The 21,293-nt window shown below is 37.9% G+C and overlaps 1 protein-coding gene across 9 annotated transcripts in view; it reads right to left on the bottom strand.

Annotated features, from left to right (window-relative positions):
- Positions 1–21,293, bottom strand: part of ARHGAP24 (Rho GTPase activating protein 24) — a 508,913-nt gene that overhangs the window by 107,875 nt on the left and 379,745 nt on the right. The window contains exon 1 of one of the 9 annotated variants that reach the window (XM_045079405.1): positions 10,992–11,014. The exons of the other annotated variants lie outside the window; for them this stretch is intronic. Within the exon in view, the coding sequence (XP_044935340.1) occupies positions 10,992–10,998 (7 nt within the window). The 5' untranslated portion in view covers positions 10,999–11,014. Of the gene's footprint in view, positions 1–10,991; positions 11,015–21,293 lie in introns of those variants that run through there. 9 annotated transcript variants of the gene reach the window in all.

The following is a 21,293-nucleotide window of genomic DNA, read 5'->3' on the forward strand; positions in this document are numbered from 1 at the left end:
AGTATAGGGGCACCTGAGTGGCTCAGTCGGTTAAAGCCTCTGCCTTCAGCTCAGGTCATGATTCTGGGGTCCTGGGATCAAGCCCCGCATCGGGCTCTCTGCTCAGCGGGGAGCATGCTTCCCACCCCTCCCTGCCACCCTGCCTGCCTCTCTGCCTACTTGTGATCTGTGTCTGTCAAATAAATAAATAAAATCTTTTAAAAAATAGTAGTATATGTTGCATGTGCAGATGCTGAAGTCCAGGGATGTTTTGGGACTTTGGACAGCATTGAAAAGAAGCTAGACTTTTAACTTATTGTTTGGTTTAAATTTAATTTTACCCAGGGGTAGACCAGATGATATCTCAAAGTATATTTTGTCTATTATTTTTGTCACATAATATCATTTTTGCCTTATTTCTTTATCGCTGGATATTATCTCAATAGCCCTTCACCTTAAAAAAAAAATTCTGTATCTTCTTTTTCCTTGATGATTCTGTTTCTGCATACTAGTAAAATTAAAAGCAAAGTAAAGAAATAGTGACCTCTGGAAGTACGTGAATAAAGCAAAGATAGGAACTGAAAGTCCTACCGAATAGTGCCTGTAACATAGCCAAAGCCATTTACTGATTAACTGACCTTGTCCCAAATGTGAGGGAGGTAAAAATATATTTTGGTCACCAATACAGTTTTGTTCTTTTCTTATTTGCATTCTATAAAAGCATTTCAATCTATCTATGCAGTATAGAAATTTTTTTTTTTCCCTCCAAAGATTAGAGGTTCCCAAAATGAAGCAAAGAGTTTTAACTTTAAATACATTTACTGGTAACCTTGTGCTTTAAAACATTCCCGGAAAAGTTATCTGATTAATATATTTTTTTAAGATTTTATTTATTTATTTGACAGACAGAGATCACAAGTAGGTAGAGAGGCAGGCAGAGAGAGAGAAGGAAGCAGGCTCCCCCGAGCAGAGAGCACGATGGGGGCTCCATCCCAGGACCCTGGGATCATGACCTGAGCCGAAGGCAGAGGCTTTAACCCACTGAGCCACCCAGGTGCCCCCTCCGATTAATATTTTTAATGCAGGATTCAACAGTTATGCTCCCTAAGCCATTAAAAAAAAGATATGCATATATTAAATTCCCAATAGTCTAACTGGAGTTACTCTTTTTTTTTTTTGAAGATTTTATTTATTGGGGTGCCCGGGTGGCCAGTCGTTAAGCATCTGCCTTTCTTTCTGATCATGATCCCTGGGTCCTGGGATCCAGCCCTGCATTGTACTTGGTGGGGAGCCTGCCTCTCCCTCTCCCACTCCCCCTGCTTGTGTTCCCTCTCTCGTTGTGACTCTTTGTCAAATAAATAAATAAAATCTTTTTTTTTTAAAGATTAAAAAAAAATCTTAAAAAACAGATTTTATTTATTTATTTGGGGGGGCGCACAAGCAAAGGGAAGGGGTAGAGGGAAAGGGAGAAGCACGTTCCCCGCTGAGCAGGGAGCCCCACACAGGGATTAGGGCTCATCCCACGACCCTGGGATCATGACCTGAGCCGAAGGCAGATAGATGCTTAACTGACTGAACCATCCAGGCACCCCTTGGAGTAACTCTTTTACATTATTCTGGATGTTTGTATTTTCTTACGAGAAGCAGCAAACCAACAAGATCCCAACTCTGCCAGAGATTAGACTATCCTGGCTCGATGTATTTTTGAGTCCATCAGTCTTTATTCATGTCCACAGTCTGACATTCTTCTTCTTAAATGATTTACCAAATGCATTTATAGATTTTAGGTGTATCCTCAACCAACTCTACTCAGAATGGGGATCTCACTGCGACTGCCTGAGGCACTTACCTTGTTCTTTAGTCAATGAAGAGCAAGGCATGTGGATATAAACATGTATCTAAGAAGAGGGGATATGCACCCTCATTTAAGTATGGAGTTTCTAGTGGTCTGTGTAAAGGGCCAAGGAGTAAAATCCTGCTGTCAATGCAAGCAAATCACATTGAAGTTTTATCAGACAGCCCTGTGCTCAGCCATCATGTGCCACCGGGAAGTTGCTAAAACTCCTTGAGTCTACCTTCTCCATGTGTGAAATGGAGATGGCTCCTCTCTACTGACTGTTCTTCAGACAGGAGTCTGATAATTGGTTTAACAACAAAAACAAATACAAGCACAATAATAATAGTGAATAAGAAAGGATTTTGAAGGAGATGGTAGCAATTTGACATTTTTTGGACTCAATTTTATTTAGAGACCTTTCCCCAGAATGAAAGAAAATGACAACAAAATCCCATTCCCCTAACACCCTACCCCCAAACAGCAAACAAAACACCGACCCCCCCCAGAACATGTGAGCAGTAAATTGCTATAGAGGAAATATGTTGAATGCCTGCTCCATTTTTACCCCCTCCTCAACCCACAGTGAACACATCATCATATACAAGACTTTCTCTTCCCTTCCTCAACATTTCATTCTCTTCGTTACTTGACTGCCTTGTTCTATCAATCTGACTGTTCATCACATTGAAATAAAAAACAGGAAAATTGGAAAAACACAGGAAGAAGAAGAAGAAGAAGTAATGAGAAAATAAAGATAAAGAATGAGGAAGATAAATGAGAAAGAACATGTGTAAGAATGGGGTGGAGAGGAAGTTAAAAAGTAAGAAGACAGTAAGATGAGAGCCTTAGGGAGGGAGGAGCAGGGGAAAGCTACTGGCTTTAGTGTTAATGTTGGTGATAATGTTAGTTTGTATATAGGGACCCACAGAATGGAGGCCTCCCCAGAGGCCCAGCCTGCATCACAAATCTAAACCCTAGACAGCCTGCACTTAAAGGAAACACCTCACTGGAGGAAATCTGACACCAATCACTATTTTACAATTCAGCTTCAGCGAGTTTACCTTATCCTGGAAAACCAGACTTGCCAGCCATATAAGAAAATCCCTGACCTCGCTAGTCATACCCTACTTTCCCTTTGTTGTTTCTACTGTTCTAGAACACTTGCTGTTAGCCCAGATCCCTCAGGAAGCACCCTCCACTGCTTGCGAGGCACTGTATTCCCTTAATCCGTGGATTGCTTGCCTTGAATTAAAGACATCAGTTTCATCACTAGACTGTTTGAGTTGTGTCATTTGACATGTGTCGATCACCCTTTGAAATCCCTGTAAAATTTTAGGCTCCATGTAAAATAATTCCTCAGATTAAAAACCTTTGAGAGCAATCCATCATCAGGTGTTTAGCTATTTTTATAGTGGTAAACTATCTGATTTATATTATAAAATCAATTACTATTTCACAGTTAGGAATAATAATAGGTAATTTCTTACCATTGGCCCATAGACAGATGACTGAACCTGATGATATCTTGGGGTTACATTTATGAGTATGCTCAATAAATTATGTTGGTGAAGGAAAGCTAGTACACATATATAGTCTTTACATAAATTCCAAATAAAGCATAGATTAAAAAAATTACAAGCAAAAAAAAATCTATTGGTATGTAATATATAGAGTGGCATTTCCTCACATTTGTTTTTGGAATTAATATTTGCCAGAAGTGGGTAGTGCCTTTCCCTGAAAACTGATCTTTCCAGAGGCAAGATGTCTTGGGATAGAGAACCTTTCGTCCTATCTGTCTCCAGTAAACAAACAATGAAATAAATGCATTGTGCTTGCTATGCAAACAAAACTTCAAGAAAAGCAATCTCGTTCTGGATGCATCCTACCCAAGAGCCACTTCTACAAAGAAATTCTCTGACAACACTGCTAGGGGAGAGGAAACCAGTCTTTCCAGAACACAGCTGGAAGAGAAGTGTTCAAAACACTCCACATACTGTGTTCTTGGGAGGAGATGGCCACAAGAGAAAGAGATGGAAGATTCTTCAAGACTGAGGGAGAAAATTATTTTAAAAAGGACAATAATATGCAAGTAATTAAAAACTAGCAGTAAACCTAAAAAAGGTAATATTAACCTGACAATTGCATAATGATATCGGTAACATAATGTTAACAAAATAAACCACAGCAAATATTTTTGTTATATTTGGATCACTTTGTTAAAATTTAGTAATTTGTTTTAAATATCCCACCGAATATTCTGTTTGTTTAGCTCTACCTGATATCAAGAAGTACGTGCTTACTTAGGAGTAGGAGCTCCTTTTGTTCTTGCATTTTTGTTCCAATAAAATAATTATTCTTATGGATTTAGTCACAGAAGCCATTAACTTTACATTGAAATACTCTCTACCATGGAATTAAGGTAATTGATCACTACACACTGAGATCTACATGCAACCTCTGGAAGAGAAAAATGACCTATAAATCTTTCAGACAGGTTTTGGGAACTGGCATTAAATTTCCATATTATCGGGCAGGCGGCCTAGAAACAACAGCAAAATGCTAAGAAATAAGATGCAAATGGTCTAGCACTAAGCTTTCTGAGGCTGAGCTGCTGATCATTAGTCTTCCATATGCCACTAAAAGCAAAATTCCCATATAATACTCTTCATCTATACACTGTACCATTTGTATCTAGAATCATCTCTGATTTCAAAAATGGTACAGATAGAGGCCAGCCTGGATAAGTATGAAGGAATTAGAAGTATGAATTCTACCATATAACACTGATTCAAAACATCCCACATTAGTAATTGCCAACACACACACACACACACACACACACACACACACTCACACACACACACAGAGTCTCCCCTACAAAGAATTTTTTCCAGGAAAACAAACAGAAAAAGATAAAAAACCCAGCTGCTCAGAGTGCATGGGATGAATTCCATGCTCATTTACATGTGTCTTTCTGAGTGTCCTGCTGGCTGAAACCCAGGTGATATTCTTTGGGATAAATGCCTTTAACATGAGAAACTAGTCAGAGCATGAATAAATTTCCATGGGCTGTGCCAGTTCTGGTTCTAAACTTGCCAATGTAAAATTCTCCATGGCAAGCTAAGGGAGCTGGCAGCAAAAGACGAGTAAATGATGTCCTATATTTTGATTCCTTCACCATTTCTCTGTTTTGTCTCCTGCCTGTAAATATTTTAATGAATAATGTGGGGTTTAGTCATCAGCTGTCATTAAATCCCTAAGTGATTCAACTTTACCTAGAGTTGCACAGGAAGATGAGCAACATTTCCACTGTCAGTCATGCTGCCTGATGTGGGTGAGCCTCAAAGACTAACAGAAGAATGCTGGTCATGGACGAAAAGGAAGAGAAGACAGCAAACCAAATACATTTTCCGTGAAACCTTTCCTTTCCTTTTCTGGCTGTTTTTCCTCATCCTCTTTTTTTGGCACATCATCGTCCTCTATCTTCTCCATAAATAGTGGCCTCTTATGTGAGCCTCTTTCTGATCTCACTTACTCCTCTAAACCTGGCTTTTCACCCTGTGACAGTTCTTAATCTTCCATCTTCAGTGCTCATGGAGGTGAAAGATCTATTAAATTGACTCCAAACAGAACACCCTCAAATAAGAATGATCGGTATCACCCCAAACTTGCATTTCCTCTTGCATTTCTTATCTGGTTTGGAAATTACTCAAGTCCCATTGGTCAACTCTTTGACCTCCCTGCTGAGGTCCCAGACCTAATTGGTCACTTAGTCTTGCTAATCTTACCTCCAAAATCTCTCCCAGTTCACACTTCCCACCAAAAGGAAGCACCCTGCTCTAGTGTGGTCTGTCATTCTCTCTCACCCAGATGACCACGGCTGACTCTCCTGGTGCCCCTCTCTCTGATATAGCTCCCCTCAGCAATTCCCCACCACACTGACCCCATGCAGTCTTTTTTGTTACGCATTTGTTACATGTGTACTTACTGGTGCCTGCCTATTGGGTTACAAGGCTTTAGAAGTGAATGAAACAAAACGTTCCTGCTCTAATGGATTTTACAAGCAAATGTCAGCGATTTAATTTGATAATTCCTCTGATTAAAAACCTTTGATAGCAATCCATCATCAGAGAATAAGGTCCCCATGCAAGAGACACACAAAATCTTTAAAATCTGTCTTCAAACCCATTTCCAGTCCTCTTTTTGTTTGTTTTTAACCTTTTTAATTTCATTTTTAATTTGAATAGAAGTGATACACAATGTTACATAAGTTCCAGTCCTTTATTTAATCCTAATCTTACTCTTCTCCCCCTATGTGTCCAGGCAGACCACTCCAGCTGCCATTGCCTGAACATGCCTTTATTTATGAGTTTCCTCCTATGCCTCTTTATTTACTTGCACAATTTGTTAAAGCTTCAAGACCTACCTAGCAATTTTCAGTTTCTGTGAAGTTTTCTCACCATCCTAGTTGGACTGAATCTCTGTCTTCTCTGCGACCATATTTGTTCACACCTCCCACACAGTCCAAATTCACAGAATATTACCATTCTGAGCCACACAGCTGTCTCCCCTATCAGGCTGTGGGTTCCTTTAATGCAGGAAAAATGATGCAGTCTGCTTTGTATCTTGGGCCTCTACCAAAACTTCTGCCACGATGATGAGAACTCAGTAAGGGTTTTGTTCAATGACCAAAAGCAAAAATGAAAACAAAAGGGAAGAGGGGAAAAGGAAGAGAACAGTGACCGGAAAGTTAGGGGCAGGGAAGTCATGGGGAGGAAGCCATGGGTAATAAAATAGTTAACAACCTCTACTTTGCACTCAGTAAATGCTAAGGATTAAGTGTCATTGTTAACGGATGGCTAGGAGGAAAGACTCTGATTGTCCCCAACAGACCTGTCAACAGTCCAGTGGTTCATTCCCTTAGGCCGGCTTTTCATAACAGGGAAGCTTTGCTTTCCCACAACACTGGCACGTGGTCAGGAAGAAACTAGACATACATCATTTACAAGAAAATGAAAACCCGTAAGCCCCCTTCCAGCTCAAGGATTTAGGAAAGAAAGAAGACGAAGAAAGAAGAGGTAATAAAAAATGAATGGAACGGCAATAAAAGTCTTAGAGGGTCAGTGCAAGATTCCGCCAGGGCGCAGGTGATTTATGTATGAACAAGGGATACGGGGGGATTAAGAAATATTGTGCTGTGGCCACCCTTGCTACTATAAGCTATAAAGGATAGAAGTATCAGGAGGCATGGCAGTATTTATCAAACAGGCCATTTCACTTGCTGTGTAAACTTCAGGAAAATGAATGTGCAGGATTTTAACCAATTGGATACTTTGTGTTTTCTCTTGGCATTCCATCCATTTTGCTCCGTAAACACTAGCATACAAGCTGCTAACTGGCCACTGAAAGAAGGCGTGCGGTTATCGAAGTTCTCTGACATTTCAATCAGGGAACCTCGTTGTACACTATCCTATGCAGCTAAGCCTAGCAGATGGCAGAATGAAAGGTATTTTATTTTCATTTTCATTTCCCATGAGGTCCTATATTTAAAAAGAAATAATGATCCCTGATAAATTATTGAGACATCTCCTGAAGTACATTATTTCATCTAGAAATAAGAACATTAATTACAATGTTGCTAATTAGGAAGGTATAGAAATTTGTAGTTTATCTGCACTTAGCATAAACAAGTGACACTTTGCATAAATATGATAATTCTGCCTCTCTCTCCATCTTGCAGTTTACTACCCAATGTAAACACTTTCTCAGTAGGAATGAGAATCAAAGTCCCAGTTATAATATTACTCTATATCCAGACAGAGCTTACATTTTTCTTTTAAATAAAAACTCTGGGATTTTTCTGGGTGAATTCTATAAGCTATCCATCCTCTTGAAACAATTGCCTAGTCAGAAGTTTAGAAGACAGAGATTTAATTTTTTTGACCGCTGTAACAATTGCTGCTCAAAGCAATTAACTCGATGCAATAAAAATACATCTGAAGCTATAAACATCACTCATAAATAATAGAAATAGAACTTTCTTAAATCCAGATACACTGAAACACACACACACAAAAAAAAAAATCAAATGAGGGTCTCAGGAGAAAAAGAGCACACAAAAAAGGACTTACTTCATTATACTTAGGGGAATAGTTTTAAAAAAAAATCAATTTTTTAAAAAAAATTTTTAACGATTTACTTCTTTACTTTAGGGATGGGGGACAGGGGGAGAAGGAGAGAGAAGATCTCCAGCAGACAACCCACTGAGTGAGGAGCTCCATGTGGGGCTCCATCCAATGACCCTGAGGTCACCACTTGAGCTGAAATCAAGAGTTGGAGGCTTGAGGGGCCTGGGTGGCTCAGTCAGTTAAGTGTCTGCCTTTCGCTCTGGTCTTGACTTGGGGTCTTGGGATCAAGCTCCATGTCAGAGTCTCTGCTCAACAGGAGCCTGCTTCTCTCTCTGCCTCTTCCTCTGCCTGCCATTTTGCCTGTACGTGCTCTCCCTCTCTCTCTCTTTCTGCCACATAAATAAATAAAAACTTAAAAAAAAAAGAGGCTTAATGGACTGAGCCACTCATGTGTCCCATAAAAACATATGTCGATTTTTAAATTAAGAATAGGATAGATAGCTTTTTAAAAAATACATGAAATTTTAACCGATAGATGATCTCGTGCCTATATAAAGAAGAGGGGGTGAGAGGTAAGAGGAAGGAAGGTAGAGAATAGAAAGAAAGGCCACTGGTTTACATGAAGAAGGTTGGAGGGGGCATGGTGCTTCCTCTGGGCCCAGGTACAACTGACTGTAGAAAAAGACTGTTCTCTCTCATAAAGCACCATTCAGTCAACATGCATTATGCAATCCAGGGAAAATTATAATTCCTGTATGACCCAAGATACTCTTGGGTCACGAGAGAAAAGGTCAGCAGCTTATATGATAAAACCTGTTACTGTCTCTGCAGTGGCCACCAATAAACTCCAGGTATACAATGGTTATGCTGTCCATGAGCCACTCGTGTTTAGACATTATCTTACCACAAAACATATATGAACTACTATCTTCAGATCCGTGGGAGCATACAGGGCTATTTCAACTCTTTTATTTGTATCTCTTAGGGGAAAAAATGGATGTGGTCTAGCCTCAATATTTTGGCTTCTTTATGACAGGATTTCATTTTATAATGTATTTGCCCATTTGGAAGCAAAAACGCTTTGCAATTAATACCTCCAAAGCTCTAGGAATACATATCAACTGTAAAGTGCCATTCAGAAAATAAACCTTAAATTACTGTTTATCATTCCTTCTCCCCAATCAATTTGAGCAGCATAAACTCAAGACCCAATTTTAGCAATGACTTTAGAAAAGACACACAATCTCTGTCTGTGATGATAAAGGCTTGCAGGACCAACTTCTGGGGCACTGATTGCTCATCTCTAAAATGCTCACCTTTACATGTCACAAGAATGCAAATCTGGAGTCAGGATGATAACTAAAAAGGGAAGTTTTTATTTTTCCTACCCATGGAGCAGTGCAGTTCGCTGTGTATATGAATCAGCTTAGCAACCGAAGCTATAATTTCTCTTTCATTTAGTAAAAATGTTTTATGATGGTTCTGTGAAACTTACTACATTATAATAAATAAATTGTGTTGTCAGAGAATGGGCATTGACAATCATTAAATTTTTGCTAAAAACGTTTGCTAAAGAGTATCTTTGGCCCTTACACAATGAATTACTTCCAAGTTCAGCTGCTGCTAAATTAAAAATAAATCTGAACTTAACCTCCTGAAGGTGTTTTGAAATAGCATAAGATGATTCAAAATTCTCTACAGCACTAGAATAGTGATGCTGTGACTCTGATTAATATTTATCTTTAATTTGTTGGACAAGTACAACAATGAAATTGATTACAACTCCCATTTCAAATTTCTCAAAATGAGGAATTCTCATTCTAGGCAGTACATCAATTATCCACCACTTTGCTCTCTTTAGGCAGAAAAGACAATCAATAAAATATCAACTGACATAATTACCCTAACTCTAGTTTTAGACAATTAAGGAGCCCAATATTAAGAGAAATGACCCCTCTACTATCCATAACAATGCACCATTTTAGTTTTCCCTCTGGTTTTACACATCAGAGATTATCAAATATTTGGAAACAGGTGGAAGAGTCAAGAAAAACTGCTGTTTCCCCAATGCATTCGACAACTGATAATAATAGTGCTGTGAATTTTTAACAACTATTTATATTTTCATTATTTTACAAGCCAGCTAATGTATGTTTTTGTTATATTTCAAGTTTTTATATTTTAGAAACACTGAAAAACTTCCCAAAAAGATGATCTAGAAAATTCTAAAAATGTATTGTTGCATTCTCTGGGAAAGTTAATAAAAACCCCCAAACTGGTTAGGAGTTAAGAGTTATTTACAGGTTTCTATGGGAAAGGCATTAGAAATCAGAATTGTAAAAAATGATCCCTGTAAAGCATAATTAAAAAGGGGTACAAATAAAAACAAGTATTTTTTTTGAAAATCTATAAATAGGTACCAAGTTTCCAGAAGCAATTGTAAGCCTACATTAGGCTGTCCATGTGGATTACAAAAGTAAAAGGCCAAGAGAGTTATATAGCACTTAACTTAAAACACTATAATCAAAACCACATACACAAACATTAAACTTTACAAAAGGAATCATAATGGATCTAATACGTACCAAAAAGAACCCAAATTCTAAAATGTCTTCCTAAAATGTGTTGGCTAATAATGAATAAATCCAAATGCTAAAGAAAGGCAATTTGCCTTAAATAAGAAAAGTACCCCCCAGCCTCACTTTTTTCCCTGTTTGCTTCTACATGGTAATTTCAGGCCAGTCTTGGGGTTTCTTTGTGTTTCTTGACAGACATAAAGTACCCATGTAATTTTACAATTTTCAAACCCATTTTCACCAGATTCAACTGTGTAGAAAGTAGCTCATTCTAGAGATTATATGTATCCACACAATTTATTTGTGAAAGCAGCCAGGAGTAGACTGAAATAACAAGACTCCAAAATAACGAGTGTGGTTGCTCCAACAATCTCTATCTAAACTCAAAACTCCCAACTCCATCCCCAAGATTTCTTTATCAAAGCTTCCAAATATTTCCAATGAGGGAAAAAAAAAACACAATGATTTTACCTTCCATATCTTCTTGAAGAAAATAAAACACTGCACAACTTGACAATTTCAAATTCAATCTTCCTTCATGATAGGTGTGTTTGCGGAGCGGGTTAGTCTCTGGACCCCCAGAGGAAAGCGAAGTCAGACTGGGGGTTTGCTGACTTGACACTCATCTCCTTTTATCAGCTAAGGGTGAGAGACTAGTGACCACACATAATACTTCTGTAACTCCCCCTTAACAAATGTTTAGAAAGCTTGTCTTGACAGAAACTGATTACAGGGATAAAAATCACACCCCCTTGTCCCCTCACAACAAAGGGCTCAACAATGAGAAGATTAAAAGACAGGCTTTGAAGTGGCTTACAGTCCCAGTGTCTTTAAAGTCAAAATAGGCACAATTTTTTTTTCCCCTCATTAACTTTTCAGCATCTTTTTGTTTGAATGGATTGGAATCTTCTAAGATCAGATAGTGCCTAAAAGTGATTTGTTTGAGAAAGTTTGAGCAAAACACCTTTGAGGAGGAGGCTATAGAAAATAAATCAGAATTGCCAATTCACTAAGTAATGATTGGGGAAGCTGACAGTGTTAATAAAACGAATACTCAAGTTTTCTGTTATTATCAGTTATGACCTAACCTACATGCTCTCACTCAAGATTTAACCATTTCTTAATTTTTGAGGGAACAGATTCTATAAACAAAGCTTTCACATACTTGGCCTCAAAACAACCACAGGAGTTTGAGTGAGCAAAGATTTTTGTTGTTTTAATCTCTACTTTGTAAAGAAAGAGATTGAGTACAGTATTTTTCACTAAATACAGTATTTTCACTAAATACTGTATTTTCACTAAGTACAGTATTTTTCATTAAGCATGTGAAAACTAGAGATCAACATGGAATAACACTAGAATAAGCAGTTTTAGTATTCTTAATAAGCATATAAGACCAAAATGCAGGAAAAAATAAAGATTGGATGGCTTCCGAACTTGTGTTACATTTTCCTGACGTCTGTCTATTTTTGTGTTTGGGTTTTTCACTGTGTGGAGATATTATTGCTCTAAACTCTCACCATTCTTGCCTCACAGACCTCATACTGTCTAGGTTTCCTCATTTCTCCTAGTTTAGCTAGTTTCTCAAGGCTTTGACATTGGACCTCTTTGTATAATAATGTATTATTTTCCTTCCCCAATATAACACCCCAGCAAGTGTACCCTAGAACCTGCACCAGCAAAACTAGATGGCACTGGCCCATGAATAAGCTCTGTTCTTTGTTTTTGGGTCTTTGCTCACCGCATTCCCACTAGTTGAAAATCTCTTCTATCACAGTGTCATTTCAACCTTAGTTGCATATTAGAATCACCAAAAAAAGGAAAGGAAACCTACTCTAACATATTTTATAAGCAATCCAGATGGTCCAGTGGATTACAATATTCAGCCGAAGTTGAAAACACAAAACTTATCAAAATTCTCTCCATCTCTTCAAATCCTGTTCATAAACCCTTCCGGCCATATGGGACACTTCTCCGTCCTGAAGTTTCTCTTCTTGCAAATTTCCAATGAGACTTACCAAACTTTTTTGTAGGCGGAGTTCTCCAAGCCCTCAAATTCAATGACAAGCTTAGGAAAGGACATGTGGCAGTCCCATTCATTGCTTCATCCTTAAATCTTTTTGTTTCCTAGAACAATTCCTGCTGATTTGCTTGACCCAGACCATTTAAACACAAGGCAGAGAGTGTTTAAATATCCTCAATGTCTTTCCTCACCAATTAGGGTCTGTCCAGCAAGGTCTTTCTCCCTCTACCAGATGACAGCTCCAGTGCAGAGATAACCAGCTATGCAGTCCTGAACTATGTCTTGCATAACATGCTGGGCTCCAGTCTGTTCTGGGTAAATCTTGCTTTGTTCCTGACTAACTCTCATTGGAGACTCTAGTTTTACTCCAGGACCTCATACCAGTTGCTGGATTTGGATAATTATCTGATGATTCTATGCCATTTGACACTGGCATTGTCCCTCTACATTCTCTATCGCTACATTCTAGCCATCTATTAGGAACTCTCTACATTGTCTTGGAAAATCTTTGTAAAATGCTTCCTGGATCCCACGGCCAGCTAGACATCACACTCTGATGGACTCACTAAGTGAATGAAAAAATTTATTAATGACCACAATAGTATAATGCAGTATTTCTGAGAATGTATGCCTACATCTTCATCAAACACATTTAAAACATGATACATTTTGTTAACTCTTCATCAAACACATTTAAAACATGATACATTTTGTTAACTCCTCTTTCAATCCTTATTTAATTCTTCAGATTTTCTATGATTATATCTTCATATGAGGCCTTACATTTTATTTTTATCAACGTAGGACCTTGGTTTTGAGTCATTAATTTTCCTTCTTTTTTAAATTAATTAACTAATTTGACAGAGATCACAAGTAGGCAGAGAGGCAGGCAGAGAGAGAGGGGGAAGCAGGCTCCTCGCCAAGCAGGAGACCGATGTGGGGCTCAATCTCAGGACCCTGAGATCATGACCTGAGCCGAAGGCAGAGGCTTAACCCACTGAGCCACCCAGGCACGCCGTTAATTTCCCTTCTTTTGTAGTTCCATTTCAACTTAGTTCAAACTCATCTCTCTCTCTCTCATTTTTAAGATTTTTATTTACTTTTTTGACAGAGAGAGACAGTGAGAGAAGGAGCACAAGGCAGGGGGAGTAAGAGAGAGAGAAGAAGGCTTCCTGCTGAGCAGGATGCCTGATGAGGGGTTTGATCCCAGGACCCTGGGATCATAACCTGAGCAGAAGATGGACGCAATGACTGAGCCACCCAGACGCACCCCCCCCAATCCAGTGGTGACTTCAAGATCCAAGGAAATCTTTCAGAAGAATTTATACCTAATTAGTAAGTGTGGAGTGAGAATCACCATTTTAAAGTTTTATCTAACTTTTATATGTTCTTAGAAAATTGGCAAACTAAATTATCATGTACATATTATTTAGATTATCACTTAACTACTACTCAGAAGATGTAGTGTTGGTTGCTATTGTATAATCTACATCACAAACCTAACCAGTAGAGCTTCTGTGGGAGACCTGGTATCCAGAGCAGCAGAAAAGCCCAGAGTACTCAGGACACTGAGAACTATGGTTTTGTTTTCCTGGGTAGGAAATATGTACTTGGTGATTTGAAGGCACAAGCATCACTGATTTGCAGGGTTGGATTTGACCAATTTGACAATTCTTTGAAATTAGTATCTGTGAAACAATGTAGACTTAAGGAAAGTCTTACCCCAGAGATTTACATAAATTATGTAAAAATTTCTGGACAGTCTGTTTTTCCTCTACTGCTTTTTACTTAAATGAATAAACAGCATGGTAGGTTAACAATTATAAAGTAAATAAAAGACGTACAATCTGCTGCCTCAACAAATCATTTAATTTTATTATGTTCTTTTGCTATTTGGTTACTATCCTTTGCACGAATACTATTCTGTGTTATTTTTTCAATTGCTGTTGTAATGCAATTAATATTTATATTTGAAAATATATTCTTTTTGTTTTTGATGGTTCATAGTTTCACAAGAAGGAAGACATAGTTTAATCTCTGAAATGACACTAAGAATTTCAAGAAAATAAAAAGCAAACCAAAATAATTACTGCATTGGCAGTCTATCTTTTAAATTTCCTAGATAAAACTAGATAATAATTTTCCTAATTTGATCTGTAAAGTAACACACAAAGGTAGGTAATGCGTTGGTCAGGAATAAATTGTATCTCGTTATATTTAAGGCAAAAAAAAATCACAAAGAGTAATCTTCAGAATTAACATCATAAAACTGAAATGCACATGGAATACAATTTTACTGATTTATTGCCTTGGAGAAAATGCATAGAACAAGATCATGATGTTAAACTTCATGCAAAAGAAGCTTAATAAAGTACCTCCCTCGTTACTAGGCAGTATGTTCCTATAAAATATATAAAAGTGGTCTATTTCTTAATGTTTCTTTTTTGCAAGATAAAATTCCAATGCCTTCCCCAGCAGACATCCTTTGTAATATTTCAACAAGCACTGAAATGTTTGGTACTGTATTTGGTTGAATTGCTCAGTGGAGATTGAGCGCTATGTCAATTTTTCTTTCCACGTTCTTACAGTTTTTTCAATGCTTTCACAAAGGTGACATCTTATATCATAAAGCTTGGCCAAAGGAGAAAAACTCAAGGTCATACAGAAAATGGCAATGTTATATTGGAGATAAGGGGAAAAAACTTAAAAATTGCTTTTTTATTAACCTCTTAAGGTATATAACTGGAGTAAGACGTTCTATAATAACAAAAACTTTGGACTTTTCTGATGAAACAAATGGATTGTGCAAGATCAGAAATGACAAGGCTTGCACATTTTATTTGAAGATAAGATTAAAAAGCATCAGGGGTACCTGGGTGGCTCAGTGGGTTAAAGCCTCTGCCTTCGGCTCAGGTCGTGATCTCAGGGTCCTGGGACTGAGCCCCACATCGGGCTCTGCTTGGCAGGGAGCCTGCTTCCTCCTCTCTCTCTCTCTGCCTGCCTCTCTACCTACTTGTGATCTCTGTCTGTCAAATAAATAAATAAAATCCTTAGAGAAAAAAAATAAAAAGCATCAATATAGACTCCTCTTCATGCAAATAGAGCTTCATACCACTTCAAAACTAGCTGAAAACATGAGTCTGGCTTGACTTTCATCTCTTTATAAACACTAATTGCCATTTGTTTATTTTTATTTTTTAAAGATTATTCATTTACCTTAGAGGGACAGAGGAGAGAATCCTCAACCAGACTCCCTGCTGAGAGCAGAGCCTGAGGCAGGGCTTGATCCCAGAACCTATGAAACTATGACCTGAGCCCAAATCAAGAGCTGGGCACTCAACTGACTGAAGCACCCAAGCATGCCCAATTTATTATTTATTAATAGAGATCTTAATGCAGAAATTTTCTCTTCAATTTTAAGAGATGATGGCACTAATAACGACTGATATTAATTATACTTTGACAAATTGACTATCTATTCTATAGAATCCATGACAATGTGGGCTGTACAATTGTTGTGGCTCCTTTTTTGGAAGTAACTGCACACAGCCTTCCTGAACTCTTTACCAGAGAATATTCACCCCATTCTATGGCATACTATGCTCACTCTTAACTCAAAAAGATGTAATTTGGTCTTTTAAGAAATTTTCACAAAATCAAAGACACACACACACATACATATCTGTCTGTATATATGCACACTTGAAATTAAAAGGGATAAAACTTTTCTGAGTTTTTGCAATCACTTGAAGTAACAGGCCTGTTAGATACAGAATAATTCAACTAGATAATAAGATGATATTTTCTCTTTCATTATGAAAGTATCCCATATTAGATTTTAATTGGCCACAAAACATCAGGCTATTTCTTAACCATTTTAACATCAAATAAAGAGTTTAAAATTCTGGGGTACGTAGGGGCGCACAGGTGGCTCAGTCAGCTGAGCATCCGACTCTTGGTTTCGGCTCTGGTCGCGATCTCAGGGTCATGAGATTGAGTCCCACATCAGGCTCTGCACTCAGCACAGAATCTGCTTAAGAGTTTCTCCTTCTCCCTCTGCCCTTACCCTCGCCTGCATTCTCTCTCTCTACAACAAATAAATAAACTCTTTATAAAACAGAATTCTGAGGTATGTATTAAGTTAATGTTAAGTAATTATCAATTCCTAAAACTGTATTTCCTATATATTATTTTGTTTTCACAATCATGGGCTAAACTTTCATCAGCAAACATAAATGCTTTAAACTCCATACTGTCTGGGGATGTTTAATATGTTTTTTTAAACAACTTACAGAATATCTAATACAAATTACCTAACATAAATGTTTTACATAGTTTGCCTCTATTCCATTTCATTATATTTTAGATAGGATGAAATGTACCATTATGTTCTTAAATTTTATTTCAGATTGAATACTTATACTCATTACTCATTTTTACTTTTCCTCTACCACCCTATATCTACCATCTAGAAACATACAAAACACCAATAAAAATCAAGCTCAGGCTAACAGGCTACAGATATTTCAAACATTTTTTAATAAGCTCCATATTTTGTAACATAGTCATGAAAAAAACAAAAGGATAGATGATGGAGAATTATAGAGAGATAGAAATAATTGGAACAGAGAAATAGCATCTGTAGCTGAGGATTTCAGAAAAACAGAATCTAATAATAGTATAGTAGTTGACAAAGTACACCAACCTCAAAAACAGGTCACTTTAGTCTGCTATTTTTTTATAGATGAAAGGAAAGGTCCAGTGGAGAACGACAGAATAAGACTAACTGCAAACCCACAAAGAATCCCTCTTTGAACAAACTTTAGACAGGCTCCTCTGGACTCTCTTTACAACTGGGTCCTACTTTTGAGCTTCTGTGTTCATATCTGCATTGTCCAATTTAGCAAGAATCCTGCTTAGAGAGTTTAGCCAGAATCTCCCACCTTTGGTAACTTATGGGGTTCCCCATTCTCCTCCATTCCCCAGGTGATGTCTGATCACCTCATTTGCCTTCATCAAGAATCCTATTAGGTTGGTGTAGCCTAAATTCCCCTTTACTCTTGATATTTCCTCTTACTAATTTTTCTATCCACCAATCTTCCCCACCCCCGCACCTTACTTGGCTCCACTCTTCATTGTTATATTCACAGTTGAGCCCAAAATCTTTCCCCTACTGCAAAATCCTACTGCAGTGGTCTCTGTATCTATCAAGACAGCCTCCTTGACTAAAACCTGCCTTGCTATTCTTTAAGAGTATCGCAAATAATATTTTTAACAAAAAACACACAGCTATCGTCTTAAGTAATATCAGAAGAAATCCTATAAACCACGTTTATTCTGGAATGGTACAACAAGGGCACAGACAGGAAGGCCCTAGAGGATGGTTAAATACCATTGAAGCTGTATGGGCTATATCACATTCAGAACCGATGGCTAGAGGGGCTGAGCATGAGAATCCATTGGGTTCTGGAAGAAAATACTACAACTTGATTTTATATTATTTTTATTGAAGGAAAAAAAGAGACCTAATATTAATAATGTTTGAAATGTCACTGACCCTGGCATTTTCATTCAGTGCCTACATCAGCTGGTCAGTTTTGCTCAATGAAGATGGAGACTCAAGGGAAGAGGTAGAGTTTCACAAGGCAAAGGGGTGGAGAACAGAGATCTTACAGTTGTATCTGGGCTTTGAGTTTACTGAATACACTGTAGCTTATAGGCACATGTTTCAATGTAATGTATTAGAGAATGGATATTAAGAAACTAATCCTCACATGGAAATGGACAGGTGGCTTAAAAAGATTCTTTTGGAGAGACCAAGGATTAACAACTATGCTGATAATTCAAAGCACAAGCCAACCCCATCAGGTAAATGATAACATGAAACAATATAATAAATGTGATGAGTAGCAAAAAAGCTGTGAAAATGAAGCAAGATTATTTATGACATGTAGGTACACCTGCTATTTTGGTTGACAGACCTTGCCCTGGGTATTTGTTGATTATACAGCATGTATATTCTGCCTTTGGGAGGTAACTTAGTTCATGATAATGGTCACCAAAATAATCACTTTCATAAAGTGTTAAAGATTATGAAAAACAATGCTACATATTAAATATATCTCTTTCATTTAAATTATAATTTTTGTATTATTCACAAATAGTTATTATTTTAAAAATATAATCTCTTCTACTAAATGTTTTTTTTGACATGAACTCTCTCATATGTGATTGTTATATAGGAATGATATCGATAGGACCTAACAGTTGTTTTGGTTCATACATGACTTTTCTCCAGAATGTTCATGTTTTAAAGGAATCAGGGACAAGATTTCTCACAATAAAAAAGAAAGCCTTGGCAGCATATGAAATCCTTAAGAATGGAACTGAAAATCAGTAGAAGTACCTTCCTCTAGTAGTGGTTTACATAGGAATTTTAAGAACTATTCAGTTTTCATTAGTTAAGCTTCAAGAACAGTTGCAGAAACTGCATAAGAGGGGCACCCAGGTACCTCCATTGGTTAAGTGACTGCCTTTGGCTCCAGTCATGATCCTGGAGTTCCAGGATCAAATCTTGCATCAGTCTGCTTCTCCCTCTGACCCTCCCCCCCTCTTAATGCTCTCTCTCATTCTCTCTCTCTCAAATAATTAAATAAAATCTTTTAAAAAAGAAAAAAAAAAGAAATTGCAGAAGACATGTCTCCCTCACTTAAAAAAAAATGCATCAATGAGAAAGCCTATGCCTGGGACAAACTTTTTAATTTTGATAAAAATGGTCTCTATTAGAAGGACTACCCTTCCTGGGGCACCTGGGTGGCTCAGTGGGTTAGGCATCTGCCTTCGGCTCGGGTCATAGTCTCAGGGTCCTGGGATCGAGTCCCATGTTGGGCTCTGCTCAGCGGGGAGCCTGCTTCCCCCTCTCTCTCTGCCTGCCTCTCTGCCTGCTTGTGATCTATCTCTCTGTTAAATAAATCTTAAAAAAAAAAAAAAAAAAAAAGGAAGGACTATGCTTCCAGACATAAATCTCAAGGAGAAGTACACACCCAGGATTCAAGGCCACAGAGGACTGACTGACAGTGATGTTAAGTGCCAAGACGAGGGAAATTTAATGGCACTAATATTTGTATGAAGACTGTTATCATTCTCATTTGTGCTGTTTTAAACTTTTTTTAGGTTTGGAGTGATCTCTTCCTACTTCTGTGAGAAAACTCAAGCATTAATGTTTTGATTAAGCAATTTTGCAAGACACAGCACTTTTCAGGAACACATACAGAACATAACAGAAGTGCCTTATTTAATCACCCAATCTTTAAAAAAAAAAGTTTCTGCATGTTTTATAATAAATTACATTAATAAAAATATGTAACACAAGCAAATAAATACATTTACATTGGACTGCATGGTCTACCTATTTTACTTTTTTTTAACTGAGAGAGAGTACAAAACGATTTGAAGGCCACTGGCCCAATCTGTATTACCCTGTTTGGAAAGGAGTGAATCAAAGCAGATATCAGCTTCCGTGTGGAGAATGCAAGTGGGGAACTCTCAAGGAACCGGTGAGGTAGCAGAAACACAAAATGAATATACTCAAAATAAAAATGCATGAAATGATGTCTCATGAAATGGATGCCTGCAAATAAAAGCAAGGCAGACCTCGGTCATGCCACAGATAAGAGTGGGATCACTCATTTGGAACCTTCTAAATACCTGGAGGCAACATGTATCACATTGCACTCCCGTTAGTTTTTTCTGGCTTACACTCCTATATGAGCTCCTGCCAGGGCATCATATCTTATTAAGCTTTGAAAACCCTCCGCACTTGGCCAAAGTTGGTGCATAGTAGATGATTACATGTATTTGCTGAGTGAATAAAGTGACTTCTGAATAAAGACATGTGCTCACTCTGAAAGGAAACAGGGCAAAAATCAAGAAAAGAAAGAAAACAATTTGGGCACCTCCGTGCCTCAGTAGCTTAAGCCTCTGCTTTCAGCTCAGGTCATGATCTCAGGGTCCTTGGATCAAGCCCCACATCAGGCGCTCTGCTCAGCAGGGAGCCTGCTCCCCCCTCTCTCTCTGCCTGCCTCTCTGCTTACTTGTGATCTCTGTCTGTCAAATAAATAAATAAAATCTTAAAAAAAAAAAAGAAAGAGAATTAACATTTATCAGGTGGTCATAATGGGCCAGAGGAGAGTCAGGTACTTCATTATTCTAAATTACAGCTCTCAAATGAAGTCCATATTCTCATTTACAGAGAGGAATCTGAAACTCAGAAGTTAGTTTGTTTGCCCCAAATTGACATAGCTAGTAAGTAGTGTGGCAAGAGTTTGCAATACATTCTGATATGGGAGTCCATATTCTGGGCTCCTTCGTATAGCCAGCACAGAGAAGGATCTCTATTAAGTGTAGCTACAATAATAAACCACAGCTTTTTCATGCATAATACCGATGCCAGCCAGCCACAGGGCTCTTTGAAGTCCAGAATGTCAGCTATATAATGGCTAACTATGACTCCCCCATCAGGGAAGAAAAATTGACCACTAACAATTTATCCCTTCTTTATACAGTAGGTCCGACCCCTCCCCCCCATCCACTGTCAGTATGTTCCAAGACTCCCACCAGCTGACTGAATGTGGGAGTTCTGAACCCTATATAGACTATGTTTTCCCTATACATACATACCTATGATAAAGTTGAACTTATTAGGCACAAGAGATAAACAACAATTAATAAGGTAGAACAATTATAACAAT

This window comes from Mustela putorius, unplaced genomic scaffold (genome assembly GCF_011764305.1).
Source record: "Mustela putorius furo isolate JIRA1106 unplaced genomic scaffold, ASM1176430v1.1 tig00000382_pilon_pilon_pilon, whole genome shotgun sequence".
Classification (NCBI taxonomy): domain Eukaryota; kingdom Metazoa; phylum Chordata; class Mammalia; order Carnivora; family Mustelidae; genus Mustela; species Mustela putorius.